General features: G+C 51.4%; 2 protein-coding genes and 2 pseudogenes across 2 annotated transcripts; 3 read left to right on the top strand and 1 right to left on the bottom strand.

The window, feature by feature from the left end:
- Positions 1-150: 150 nt before the first annotated feature.
- SAPIO_CDS0041 (uncharacterized protein) lies at positions 151-2,642 on the bottom strand (the record flags this gene model as incomplete). Its single annotated transcript, XM_016782924.1, has 2 exons — positions 151-1,053; positions 1,395-2,642. The coding sequence occupies 2 exons, from the start codon at positions 2,640-2,642 to the stop codon at positions 151-153; spliced, it is 2,151 nt and encodes a 716-aa protein (XP_016646557.1).
- Positions 2,643-4,298: 1,656 nt separating this feature from the next.
- On the top strand, positions 4,299-4,610 carry SAPIO_CDS0040 (annotated as a pseudogene; the record flags this gene model as incomplete).
- A 1,200-nt stretch (positions 4,611-5,810) lies between these two features.
- On the top strand, positions 5,811-7,544 carry SAPIO_CDS0039 (uncharacterized protein; the record flags this gene model as incomplete). The annotated part of the gene is made up of 3 exons (XM_016782923.1): positions 5,811-6,557; positions 6,649-6,674; positions 6,782-7,544. 3 exons carry the CDS (start codon positions 5,811-5,813, stop codon positions 7,542-7,544), a joined length of 1,536 nt encoding a protein of 511 aa, XP_016646556.1.
- Positions 7,545-10,484: 2,940 nt separating this feature from the next.
- SAPIO_CDS0038 lies at positions 10,485-11,531 on the top strand (annotated as a pseudogene; the record flags this gene model as incomplete).
- Positions 11,532-13,191: the final 1,660 nt, after the last annotated feature.

Raw genomic sequence — 13,191 nt, 5'->3', positions numbered from 1 at the left:
ACGCTGGTGGTCGCTGTCCACGCTCGCTGGAGGGGAGTGGAGGCAAAAAGGCCTCGAACACTGGAAACGCTCGACATGACGCTAGAGTGAAGTGATAATTTTCTTTATCCTTTTCTTTTTTTTTTTTTAATGTTTTTTGAAAATGTAGGTTTAGTCGTTTTGATCGAGAAATTCGTCTAGAGATCGTTTGGTGCCCCTCGATTCTAGATTGTCGCAGTTGAGGCCTATAACAGGTGCAACGTAGTTAATAATGTTCGCGGCGGGGTCTTCCTGGGACTCCTGCTGATTGGTGGTTTGCGGGGTGTTATTCTGGTTTGGGCCACCGGTGTAGATGAGCTCTTGAAAGAAATCCGTAGCGGGGATCTCGGGGAGACGGAGTAATGCTTCAAGATCTGGTTGAAGCGGATGTTGGTCGGTAGTTAAATCAAAGATAGAAGCCGGAGGATCAGGATTTGTAGTAGGGACGGCGGAGACCTTTATGTCAAAGTTGGTAGCGGAATCAGACTGCAGGAAAGTATCGAAGTCAAACGCCAGGGGGTCGAAATCCACAACAGAAGGATCGTCGCTGGTGGTGCCGGTGCCGAGACTCAAGAAGTTATCTGGATTGAAACTCTGGACGACGTTGGGCTCCGAGTCGGATGACGATGACGAAGAACCGGTTTCCTCGACTAAATCAGGCGGATTCTTTAGGCCCGAAACGGTCAAGAAGGCGTTCAAATAGTCGTCCAACTGACTCGGATCGACAGACGAAAGCTGAGCAGTGGTAGTGCTCGAATCAGCAGGTTGGGAAACCGAAGCGGCGGGCTGAGAATTCGAACCGACAGGTAGGAAACCACTGCACGAGGCAACCTCTGGCTGCGAAACGACGTTCTTCGGACCGTTGGCGTCGGGTGCAGAGTTAGCTCGGTCTGCGATGCTTCCCCGGACTGTTTCGTAAACCCTCTCGAGCGAGTCCTTGAAGATAAGAGCCGGGTTGTGAAGGCCGCTGTAGAGGTTGGCGAGGGGATCGGTAACGACGTCGGGGTGCTGGGTGCGAGTGTGCTCGACGAAGGTCTGTTGCGTGGTTAGAATCGAAGTTCTCAATTGCTAAATTTTGGCGTGGAGCCATTGGAATGAAAACGACGCGATTTGATTGGCCAAAGCTTTTTGACAAGGGTCGAAGTGAAAAAGGTGAGGTCTCGGCTGGATTATCCGGAGATAGTCCGAATGAACGTCAACCTCACTCACACCGCGCACCAGAAGAGGATGAGAGGAGAGAGGGAAGGGAAGAGAGGAAATGGAAAAGGAAAAAACGGAAAGGAAAGAGGAAAGTAGGGAAGGTAAGTGGATGGGAGAATGGAAAAAGGATTTGAAAACAAATGATCAATCAAGTCTAGGAAATTCTTCCAACTTACTTTAGGGCACTTGTACACTCCGACTCTGTCGTTATACTCGTTATCTTGGAACAGGATCCTCTCAGCAATCGCCCTCTGCCGACGAGTGAAATATCCCGCGAGGGTCTTCAGGTCCTTCTGGCCTGTGATTTCCACGAGGAAGTCGGCCAATTTCCGCGCCCTCTGGTCCCTGAGGTTGTCATTGGTCTCTTCCACGAGCCAAGCGAACTCCGAGACGACCTCAGTTGCCATCAAGCGTTCCCTCATAAATTTGTGAAACTCTTTCGATGGTACATCTTGGGATGGAAACATCGACATATAAGTGCTTCTAATGTGCGAGACGTCCTCGTCCGACATCGTGCGCAACCATCTAACTTTGTCAATGGGCTGGGTCGCACTGTAGGGGTGAAACATGATGAATGAATTCAACATCTTCAATACCCTTGGCATGATTGACTGCAGCCGAGCGAGATATTCTCCCTGCGTCCGCGGAACCTGGCACTCGTACTGGAAGCGATGCTTGTCTCGCTTGTCAGTGCGGTGCATGCTCGTGTACTTGAAGATGTAGTCTCCACCGCGGTGCCCAAAATACGCCGGCTCATCGGCCAGCCTCGTGGCCACCTGTAAGTTCACGGGCATCATGTGGTCCGGCGCCATGTTGAATTTCATGGCCCTCGAGTACTTCACGGGACCATATTCGAGGCCCTGGGGGAGAAGCGCTCCGTACGCCTGGGTGTTAGACTGCACGGCCGATTGAAATGCATTTTGGGCTTCCGGGGTAAATGGAGTTGCGGCCTCTCCCACGGCAGGGAGCACGAGTTTCTGACGGACTTCTTCCGTCAGCTCCCCAAGGCCGTCAATGACCCTAGCGTTTCCAGCATCGACGTGCGTGTTGGAAAGAAGCGCGAGAATTGCGACGTTTAAGGAGTTTTTGAATTGCTCCAAATCGACGGCCCTTCTGCGCTGAAGTTCTTGTGACAAGATTGGTGCGTACTTGTCGCGCTCTAGCGTCTCAAAGGGGGTCCAATGATGGGCGATGTTGTGAGTGGCAAGGTAGGATTGCCATTTCAATTCCAGATAGTGTTCCTCGGTCATTCGGACTCTCCGGTTGTATGGGATAGGCTGGGCCATCCACCCTTGCTGTTGCGAAGTGGATGAGTCGGCTTGGCTTGACTGATTAACAGCGGACTGGCCCATTTGCTCTGCCAGCTGGTCAGGAGTTAGAACCATCCAGCCGGTCAACAGCTGATGTGGGTGAAACATTGGCATGGTGGGCTGTGTGCGAAAGATGAAGAATGGTGATGATGTTTGGTAAAGTTCCAATTGATTGTTAAAGGTTGATAAACTCCGCAAAAGAGTAAAGTTGTGGCGTAAGATGGGTGGTTAAAGAGTGGTTGTGTAAGACATGGGGGGTGGGAAGGAAGGATGGGAAGAGGGAGAAGTACGCGCCGGGGGGGGGGGGGTTCTATTCCTCTTATTTCTCATCCCCGGAAACGGCTGATTAGAGGGAAAGTCATATGCCAACGACGAGAAGTCTGTCACGCGCCCAGAAGGCTTCGGATTCTCTAGGAAACGAAGGGGTGGATGTTGAGTCCCAAAGACACATGCTTCTCGAGGTGAAGAAGGTTAGGGGGATAGGGGTGGATGTCTGGCGTCAAATTCCCAAAGGGCTACGGGAAATGGTTCCTTAAGTTTTCCGGGCCAGAATGCGATGGACAAGATGGGAGGCACACTTCAAGGACGCTTGCGGATCGGGACAGAGTTGCCCACAAGAAGTCGTCTAAGTCGGCCGATCGGACCAAACAACACCGACTTACACCCTCTTAGAACTCGATCATTTTATTGCTCTTCTTCAGCTCCATATGGGGCTCTTAGATGCTATCAATATACCAATCTCTCACGTTGCCTTTCGCTTTTCGTCATCTACGATTACACGGAGATTAATCTCAGTTTAACACGAGATAGTAGACGAGCATTCCTTGAATCATAGAATCACAAGCCGACGTGCTTCTATTCGCAAATCCTGTGCCCTACGGCGTCGATTTCTTCATTCTCAGATGTAAAATGGAAACATGGTTCGATCATGAAGATACAAGGATGTACAAGTCAAGCGCTATGAATGTCGGTGATGGAGCCGTTCTCCGGTCGTAAGAAGCGACAGATGGACGTTTCCCGAGTACAGTATCAGGACTGTCTTCGCACCTCTATAGTAGCGTCTTCGTTGGGGGGAGGGGGGTGAGCCAAGTAGCTTCTAGCAGCCTTAGAAGGGGCCATGTACCCGCTAGCCGAGATCGGGGCGGGCCGCCTGCTTGCTTGTGACTTTGACTTGCATAGGTTCGTTATAGATTCGGCAGCGATGGCAGATGAACACGATCTATTTGCTTCAAGTTCGTGGGGAATAATGGACGAGGTAGTTAATGTAGCACTCATCCGTCAGGGACAATGTCGCTCTTACTCCCTGGCTAAGAGAGACGGCTATGCGTGTATTCTAAGTTCCCCTTGGGCCATTACCCCCGGACCTCAGCGTGGAGAACCCAGAAACACCACAACGGCACCTGCGTATGAATAGCAATTAGAAGCGAGGGCACAGGAACCGGCCTACTCTTAGCGTCTACAATACACGAAATGTAAACGCTAGAAGCAATGGAACTAGGGAATTCGATTTCGAGATTCATGTGAAAAGCAAAAGCTGGACGCCAAGTCACGGGATAACGCGAGGCTAGAGAATCTGATCTTGTCGTCCTGCTCAGGTTGGCGTACCTCCCGTGCGGGAACCCTTCCGACTCCCAACCCATCTTGATCTTTCACAGATATACCCAGTTTCTTGTCCTACCTTTTTACAATCTGCCCTTACTACGATCTGCTTTTACTACGAAGTGCTTTCCTGGCCCTGTAAGCCTGTCATACTATTCAACCTCTTCCGCAATGGCAACTTCCAAATCGTCAGAGGAGCGCCAATCCGCGCCGCCGCCCGAGGAGAAGCCTCGCCTTACCGAATCAGAGAAGAAGATGAACCACATCGCCTCGGAACGAAAACGAAGACAAGCCATCCGCGAAGGCTTCGACCGCCTCACTGAACTCGTCCCCGGCCTCGAGGGCCAAGGTCGCTCCGAAGGCCTCGTCCTCAAGCGCACCGTCCAGTTCATGCGCGACCAAATCGCCGAGAACCAGCGCTTGATCGAGGAGATTGAGAGCCACGGTGGTGAGGTACCCGAGAAGTTTAAAGTCTATGACTGATACCGAAACCTCGCAACGCAACCCTGTCGACTTCTCATCGCAAATTTTTTTTTTTCTTTTTTTTTTTTTTTTTTTTCTTTTTCAACCTACCGTCCTTTGTTGGCTTTATATGGGCTGGAACGCATCGTCGCGTTAATAGAGAAAGGAAGCGCCACTCGCATCGCGGAAAGAGTCGAAACGTCACACTCTACGGTAATGGAAACAAACGACGAAGAAAAAACAGGGTGAGAGAAAGAGAAGAACAAGGACTTCCTTTAACATAATTCCAATACAATAACTGTTTTCATAATAGAATTATTTTCCCGATTTTTGCCTAAGGACAATTTTCTGCGCCTAACTTTCTTCCTTGCGCCAGCCCGTTTCTGGTTAAATTGGCGAGGGAACCTGAGACAAGATCAGATATGGGTCCCGAGTCTTGGCGGAGCATGGGCAAAACCTTTGACGAATGAGGACTGGACAAGCTAACTTTGACGTTGTTTCATCCCACCTCCGGATGGGAGCAAGTTCGACTTTACTTCGTGTGGCGGCGTTCAAGCTGTCTGAGAGACCCCGTTCCCGGTTAACCAGGAGCTCGCCAGGGGGAAACTAGAAACGAGAATGCCGGCAAAGGAGGTCCTGGTGCACGGTGATGGAGGGCATCAATGTCTTGATTTCTTTAGAGTTGATCGACTCCGCGATTTTAAAGTGTTCAGTTCCAGGCCGTTTCTTGGTTCCTTGGCATGTCCATCCACTACTCATATTGACACTTTAAACATCCCCAAACTCCCGTTCTTCCCGTCGCCTCTTTTTAATTCTTCAGACGAACATGGTGTCCTTTCCTTTCCATCCTCGTAAATCATAGATTGTCGCTTAATTTCGTGCTATTCTGGTTTGATTTTTTTTTTTTTCTTCTCTTCGCAAACAGCCGCGCCACCTACGAAGTAGACGGTTTCTTCCGCACTTGATTGATCATTGATACGCACACGACGACGACAGCGTCGAATACATTGCGAATTGTAACTCTCTGTATATTATTATCGAATGCGGGCAGGTATCCTCGTCTTATTTTCTTGTTCTTTATAACCGAAGTCAAACCGTTCGATTTCTCTGCGGGAAGCGACGCGCCGCCGCTGAGCGACGAAGAAGAGTCCTGACCTCCATCGACGTCCTCGACCTTCTCCATTACTCGACACTCGACGCTCGAAACGAGCTCTCCTCACGATGGCTGTCCTCAGTTCAACCTTCACATACCTCACCGCCCTCTCCTCTCTCCTCTCTCTCCCAGCTGTTCTCGCCCAAACATCAATCTTCACCCCCGAGCCGGAGCCATTCAGCTGCCCTCTACCTGAGACATCTCTCCACGGCGACCTAACATGCGACCTCAGCGAGATCGCGCCCCGTCCTTCACATCCCGATATCTTCAGACCATGGACCCACGAACCCCACTGCATCCACCCCGCCGAGAAGCCCCTCCTAGGCTTCTGCACATTTACAAACGCCGACTTCATGGGTGGTCGTGGCATCAGCATCGTCACGCTTCCAGAACTAGCCGCTTCCATGGCCAACAGGACACAGATGGCCTCGACGGCCGCCGACGCCTCTGCCGCCGACGCTTACGCCTTTGATAAAGTCTTCCCGCGGAAGAAGTACGAGGAGAAGCTCACGGCTGACCGAGGTCGGGGCCTCTTTGTGAGGGAGGGAGAGAGCTTCAAGGCTGGAGAGACCATCCTTGTCGATTATCCGACGCTCTTCATGGTGCGCGATTCTATGGAGGTGTTCTTGCCTGAGGAGAGGATTAGGATGAACTGGCTGGGCTTGCTGCAGTTGCCCGATGCGGGCAGAGCGGAAACGCGGGATATGGTGTCGAATGGCAGGTACAAGGATGAGTTGGATAACTTGATTACGATGAACTCTCTTGGTGTGCAGTACGCCAATTTCCGCCACCTAGGGACGTTTCCGGAGGCTGCTGTAAGTGCTCTTCTCCATTCCTATCCCTTCCTTCTTTGAAACCTGGAAATCGCCGTGTGGGAATTATTTACTAACATGTCAATCGACCTAGAAAATGAACCATGATTGCGTGCCAAAGTGAGTATATAGGTTCTCGAGAGGCAACGGCCTCAACTCCAGCGCCATCCTCTTCGGATAGGACTGCACTTTGAACAACATGCGCTAACCACGGTCATTCCTCACAGCACGTACTACCGCTTCAGCGACACCACCCTCGGCGTCGAAGTCTTCGCCCTCCGCGACATCAAACCCGGCGAAGAGCTGACCTACAGCTACGTCGACGGCCTCCAAGAAATCCCCTACAAAGACCGCCACAAGCTCATCGGCTCCCAATTCAACTTCGAATGCACGTGCCGCATATGCCGCGACACGGCCGCGCGGCGCGAGTCTAACCGCCGACGCGACAACATCCGGAAGGCCAAGAAGGTGCTCAGCGAGTCGGCCGAGGATCCGCGGGCTATCGTGGCGCAGTGCAAGAAGTTGCTGAGATTATACGGTGACGAGGGGATGGTTCTCCCGAGGCCGATGACGGCGGAGATTGCGGCGTATGCGTCGAATCAGCTGGGTGAGGCGGAGGAGGCGGTCAAGTATGCGAAGATTGCTAGGGAGTATTGGAGTATTATTTCGGGGCCTGCTAGTTCGGAGGTCAAGAGGTTGGATGAGCTTATTGCGGCGCCGACGGAGCACGGGAGTTATAAGCCGAAGGCTGGAGAGGGGGAGGGGAAAACGGGCGCTGGCGCCAAGACTGGAAATGCTGGCGGTGACGAAGATGAGGACGTGGGAGAGGAGGAGGAGGAGGAGGCTGTTGTGGATGCGGTGAGGTCGGCGATGTTGAGGGCGAGAAGGATAGCGAGGGAGAGTGGTGTGGGTGAGAAGGAGGAGGAGGAGCTTGTTGAGCAGGCGGTGAAGGCGGCTCTGAAGAGGGCGATGGGCAAGGATGAGCTGTGAAAAGTAAATGTTCCAGAGCTCGGATTTCTTTCCTTCTGTTTTGCCTTGATATGTCCGGATTAGGTCTATGGAGGGAGTTTTTGGTTGTTATAGTAAAATTTCCATTCTACACTAAGATAAATTGAATAGGCATCAATCCTAAACATGTCGGGTGTACCTTTATCTCCTAGGACTGCGTGTAGGTGCGGTAACCCGGATATGGTAGGATCTGAGGGCCCTCCACCAGCAAATGAGGCGATGTACTTGAATACTGACGAGGTGGGAAGCACCTTCTGTCATCGCAATCCATCCGTGTAAACTGGATTCGTACATAGCAGCGCGTCAAGGAGCAGAGATCGGACGGAATACATCGCACCAAATTAACTCATGCATTTTTGAGTGTGGAAGCAAGACGCAGCAAACGGGGGGGGGGGACTTCACGGCAGTCGTGAATGAGATACAATGGGCACTGATGACGAGGCCCTTTCTCGTCTCGCCACGAACTAATCCCGCAGCGGCCCGCAGTGTATAATTCGAGGTTCGGCGGACATTGACGCTTGCGTAGTTAGTTGGTCCCGTGGATTGATGTCCGAGGGTTTGCGTGTAAGTTGACGAGATTACCAGGGCCATTGCGTACGCCTTGACTTCGCTGCTGAGTTCTACCATGTCATGATGGGACCGAATACTCTATTTTGCGGATAGGAGGATGGATCGATGATATCTAATATTGGTCCTCTCTAGTCCATGAGTCATAGATTGACTGATGCCTTTAAACATCGCCTTTAAACATCGACTTAGAATGGGGACCCTAGTGGAGTGGGAGCTGTCAGGTACCCGGCGCACATGGATGGAGTCGATGTTAATCTAAACTTTGAATTTCGGGGCATGCATCATTTCGTGAAGCGTTGTCGAGGCGTGGCAAGTTGTCGTCTTGAGACTGTACCTGTGTACCAGTTGTGAATTCAGGGACAAGATGTTTGTACTGCAACTTGGAATTCCAAGTATCGGAAATTTTGGATGGAGGGTTGAAAATGTACCACCTCCTCGGTTTGTGGTGCAGTGAGAGCGTTAGCACGAGATGAGTGGACAGAGAGGCGACTTGGAGCCAAAAGCAAAGGTACAAGTCGCCCAAGGAACCAGAAACACAAAATGCGCAGGCACGTCACGCGATTACATAACTCTGTCAGGCTCCAATCCTCATTGTCGTCACTGGTCTTGCGAAAGAAACCGAGAAATACAGTAGTAGGCTTGCACGCCCAGCCGTCCCCGTCGGTGAGGTCCATTCCGTCAACGGATTATTAGACGCATGCACTTTCCAAGGCGTGACGGTTGCTGCCACGTTAGAGGACGAGCTTCATCTTCCACGCCTTGAAAAATCCGTCACCGACTGCGCGGTAAAGAGGGAGGCGCAGACGGACGAACACTTGGGGCGACGGGATTCGCCAATCTTGCTGATAGTGAAGATGGTGGAATGGGGCGATGCTGGGTCTTGACTCTTGAGGTTGGGGGATTCTAGACGCATGGTTGGTGGGTGGAGGGATGTGAGGTGTGATGGAGAAATGGGGCGGATGGACTTTTCGGGATGTTTTAACGGGATGGACAAGGATGTTAAGAGGAAGATGGCAGGGGTGACAGGTCTTGGGTGTGAATGGTGCTGGTCGCTTCTGTTTGGTGTGCTCAAAGCTTGGAGGTAGATTATTATGACTCCGATGTCTTGGGACCTTCCCTGTCGTCGTCGCGTGCGCAATGAGCCTCGTCAGTGCGAGGGTGCCTGAAGAGATCAATCCCATTATCATCAACACTACGTTTTGAGATCTAGGCTGCATCGAAATTAGGGTCGATTTAGGAAGTACAACATATCAATCGCGATTGTGCCGCGCATTCGATAAAGTATATAATAGAGCTGGCCATGTTCCTGCATTTATCCATACGCGGACTGAGAATCATCAGTGTAAATCGAGGCGGAGGCTGGCTGGGTCCCTATCAAGCCCGTCAGATAATTCGATTCAATCTTCACACTCATACTTCGTAGTTGGAGCCAGAGCCAGCCAGATCTATCCCGGATTGCAGCTCAATTGAACCCGGATTACTTCGTACGCTCCTTGAAATCAGGTTGCAACGGCAACTCGCCTCACTGTCCATTGTCATTGTCATTGTCATTGTCGCACCCTGCCTGTTCGCTGGGAGACCGGGAACTGGGATGCGCCAACAGCCCAATTGTTGATCGCGATCTCATCCTTGGTAGCTGGTACAGTTGTACCTTCTAAATCTATTTACATCCAATCTTTGCCCTTGCTGCCTTGCCAGGCTCTTCTTTTTATCCCCTCCTCCCCCTCTCTTCTCTTCCTCTTCTCTTCCCTTCTTCCTCTCCATCCCTCTCCTTTCCCTATCCCTCACCACAATCGTCAGGGTCGCAAATTTCATCTTGGGAATATCCCTAGCCGCTCGTTTATTTTGAAGTCATCTTCATTCTAGAGATATTCCTCACGGACCCCCGCCTCCGCTCCTTATTTTTTTTTTTCGGCACCCACCCGCTGGTGTGTCCAAAAAAATCTCATCTTTCTCTCCTTAAATCCGCCGCGAAATTATCGATTCCGCGTTCCCTCTTCGCTCCTTTCGTCGCTCTCTCGTCAATTCAGTAAAACCCGGAGTCACGAAAGCAGGTCAGGCAGAACAGAACCAGGCTTGGAAATAATATAGTGAACAAGGGTATAAGCAACAACAACAAAAAAAAGAGCCAGTAGTGGGGGAAAACCTTTCCTCGCGAACGTCTTTTTCGTCGTTCCTTTTCTCGGGAAAAGCGAGTCTCGCTACTCGTTTCATCTATCTCCATTTTCCTCGTACTTCTACGCTGCCAAACTGTCCTCTTTCATCCATCGACTCCGCGGTTCTGTCCCGCGCATCCGATCCCTTCTTCTTCAGCTCCTCTCTCCGAAACCGAATCCGAAACCCGCCGCAGTCATGTTCGGCCGCTCGTTCAGGTCCAACCAGGACCAGACCCGCGTCGACAAGTCCGCGAGGCTGAAGAAGTCCAACACGGTCCGGGATCCCCAGAAGCTATCGAAGCTGCAAAGGTCGTTTGGCCGAGCCGATGAGCTCACCCGCAGCTCAAGCAACGCGGCCCGTGGATCCAGCAGCCATCGTCGTGGTGGCTCTTCCTCGTCAGCCGCCGCCGCCGCCGCTCACCCGAGCAAGTCCCTCGCCCCCTCGCCCATCGTCACCCTGACGGTCGGTCGCGAGGGTCGTCTCTTTGCCGCGCACGAGGACGTCCTCTGCCAGTCACCGTTTTTCGATGCCGCCTGCAGAGGCCAGCTCCACGATGTGCAGGGCAAGAGGATCTCTCTTCCCGATGAGGAACCCGAGGTCTTTTCCGCCGTTCTCGAATACCTCTACAAGGGCGACTACTACCCCCGCTTGATTCACAACAAGCACCGAAACTCTTGGGAGCTCGAGGACTCTGCTGACCAAAGGTCCCCTTATCCCTCCCCCATCCCGGACGCCGCCAACAACTCTCCTTACTCCGGCACCCGGGGAGCCGGTGGTAGTGTTCGCCGTGCGTCGTTCTCGACCGCGACTACTACACTCACCACCGCATCATCCACGACCGCAGGCTCCCGCGCAGTCGAGCCGACCGTCTACCTTTCGAGCTGTGGGGATGAACTCCTACGCGACACCGTCATCTACTGCGCCGCCGACCGCTACGGGCTCGACGAGCTCAAGCTCCTCGCCCTACGCAAGCAGGGACTCCAGTCCGGCATCGACGTCGGCACCATCCTGCGCTCGGCCGCCTACGCGTACGCCCACACTCCCGACTCGGACTCGCGCCTGCGCGCCCACTATCTAGCCCTCATCATCCGCTGCCGCAGGACGTTCAAGCGGAGCGGAACCATGCAGGCCGCCATGGAGGCCGGCGGAAGCAAGCTCTTCTTCGACTTGTTTGTCGCCATGTGTAACCACCTGGACGACGTCATCGAGGTGAACAACTCGCGAACCCCGAGGACTGTCTGAGCGATGAAAAAAATGGTGGTGATTGCCACATAAAACTCGATTATGTGTGTACGATTATAACATGGCTGTGACATATACAAGTTTTCCCGCGAATGATTCTAGAAAGCGATACCCCCCGTGTTTTTTTGATTTACAATTCTGTTTTTCCTTTGGATCTTTTTGGGACATACTGCGCTGGATGCTCGTTTCTCTCACGTCCTCGGTTCAGGAAAGGGTTATATACAGGGCGGCGTTTGCTTTTATTTTGGAATTCTTCTTGATGAACTTCTAATACGCGACGGCCTCTCTAAACTCTCATCTCTGCATTGGATGTCTGGCGTTTTCTTTTTTTAAAACACCGCTTTTTCTTTCTTTTTTTCTTGGAAATAAAGGGGAGAAAAGAGGAGGAGAAAAAAAAAAAACTGGGAGATCGAAAACAGCTTGGATAGGAAAAAGATCACTGGGGAGAGAGATCAAGCTAAACGTCGACGGCTTTCGTCGCCAACTCTTTCCCCGGCAGCGAAGAAGACGGAGATGTAATTCTTCTTGTTCTTTCCCTGGAACGAACAGCACACGCTCATCGAATCATCGGACTTGAAATATCCTCGAATTTGGCCAATTTTTATCTCCCCTCTTTTCGGTTTACCACATCTCGGCGGCAGTTTGGAACCTCGTCTTTCCGCGTCTTCTGGTTTCAGTCAAGGACTCTTTTTGTTTTAAGGGCGTGGGATGGGAATGGGAACAGTTTGGATTCGGAATATGGCTTTTCCCCCCCTCTGGATATCTGCGGGCGTTTCGACAATTCTTGTTTGGGTGTTTTTTTTTTACACGGGGCTTTGTCTTGATTGATGGGGTCTTTTCCGGATGGGAATAATGGAAATCCTCCCTGCAGCTGGATTAAGGGAGGGAAGAAAAATTGAAGAAGACAAATCCCCAGGAAGATCCCACATCAGAAACCCCCCCGACAATTTGACGAGATTGGAACAACTACAAAGGAGATGCCGGGCCTTGGAGAAAAAAAGAGAAGGGTTCGACATACAGACTGTTTTCTGAGAGGAAACTGATTTGACGGTGGATGGGAGGAACGTTCTTTTTCAAGTCAAGAAGGGTCTTGTTTTGGGGTTTTATCACCCCCTTTCACTTTTTTTGTCAAACTCGGGAAGGGGAACAAAGGTGAAGGTTTCCTGAAAAACACCTCTCTTGACCTCTTTCACTAGAATTTTGAGAAAAGGTGTAGGATTCATAGATCCGGGTTCCTTCCCTTCCTCTAAAGGCTGCCGACCTCCATCCGGTCCTCTCCTTTGTCCCAGATTGAAAAACTGGCCTACCTTTTTCTTTTTCTTTTCTCCCCTCTTCAAGAACTACCCGCCGTCTTCCCCTCTGGTTGCCGACCTCTACTTTCACAGGATGAAAAAAAGGAGCGAAGGTCCGGGGACATCGGCGAAAGAGGGACAGAGAGATATGAAAAGGGAGGCTGCATGGTTCGCCAATGATGGCTCTTTTTTTTTTTTTTTTTTGCCCGCCTCACTTCACCCCACTCTCAAAATGCTACTTTCTTTCCATCTTTGAAGCCTGAGGAGGACTTGATGTCCTTGTGGTTTGGGGAATGGATTTGGGGAACTGGAAGGAGGTTGTTTGGATTTTTTTTTTTTTTTTTCTTATTTTTTTTTTATGAGGATTG

The sequence above is a fragment of the Scedosporium apiospermum genome (assembly GCF_000732125.1).
Source record: "Scedosporium apiospermum strain IHEM 14462 chromosome Unknown SEQ_SAPIO_0011, whole genome shotgun sequence".
Taxonomy (NCBI): domain Eukaryota; kingdom Fungi; phylum Ascomycota; class Sordariomycetes; order Microascales; family Microascaceae; genus Scedosporium; species Scedosporium apiospermum.
Note: the sequence above shows the minus strand (reverse complement) of the source record. Positions and strands in the feature narration are given on the sequence as shown.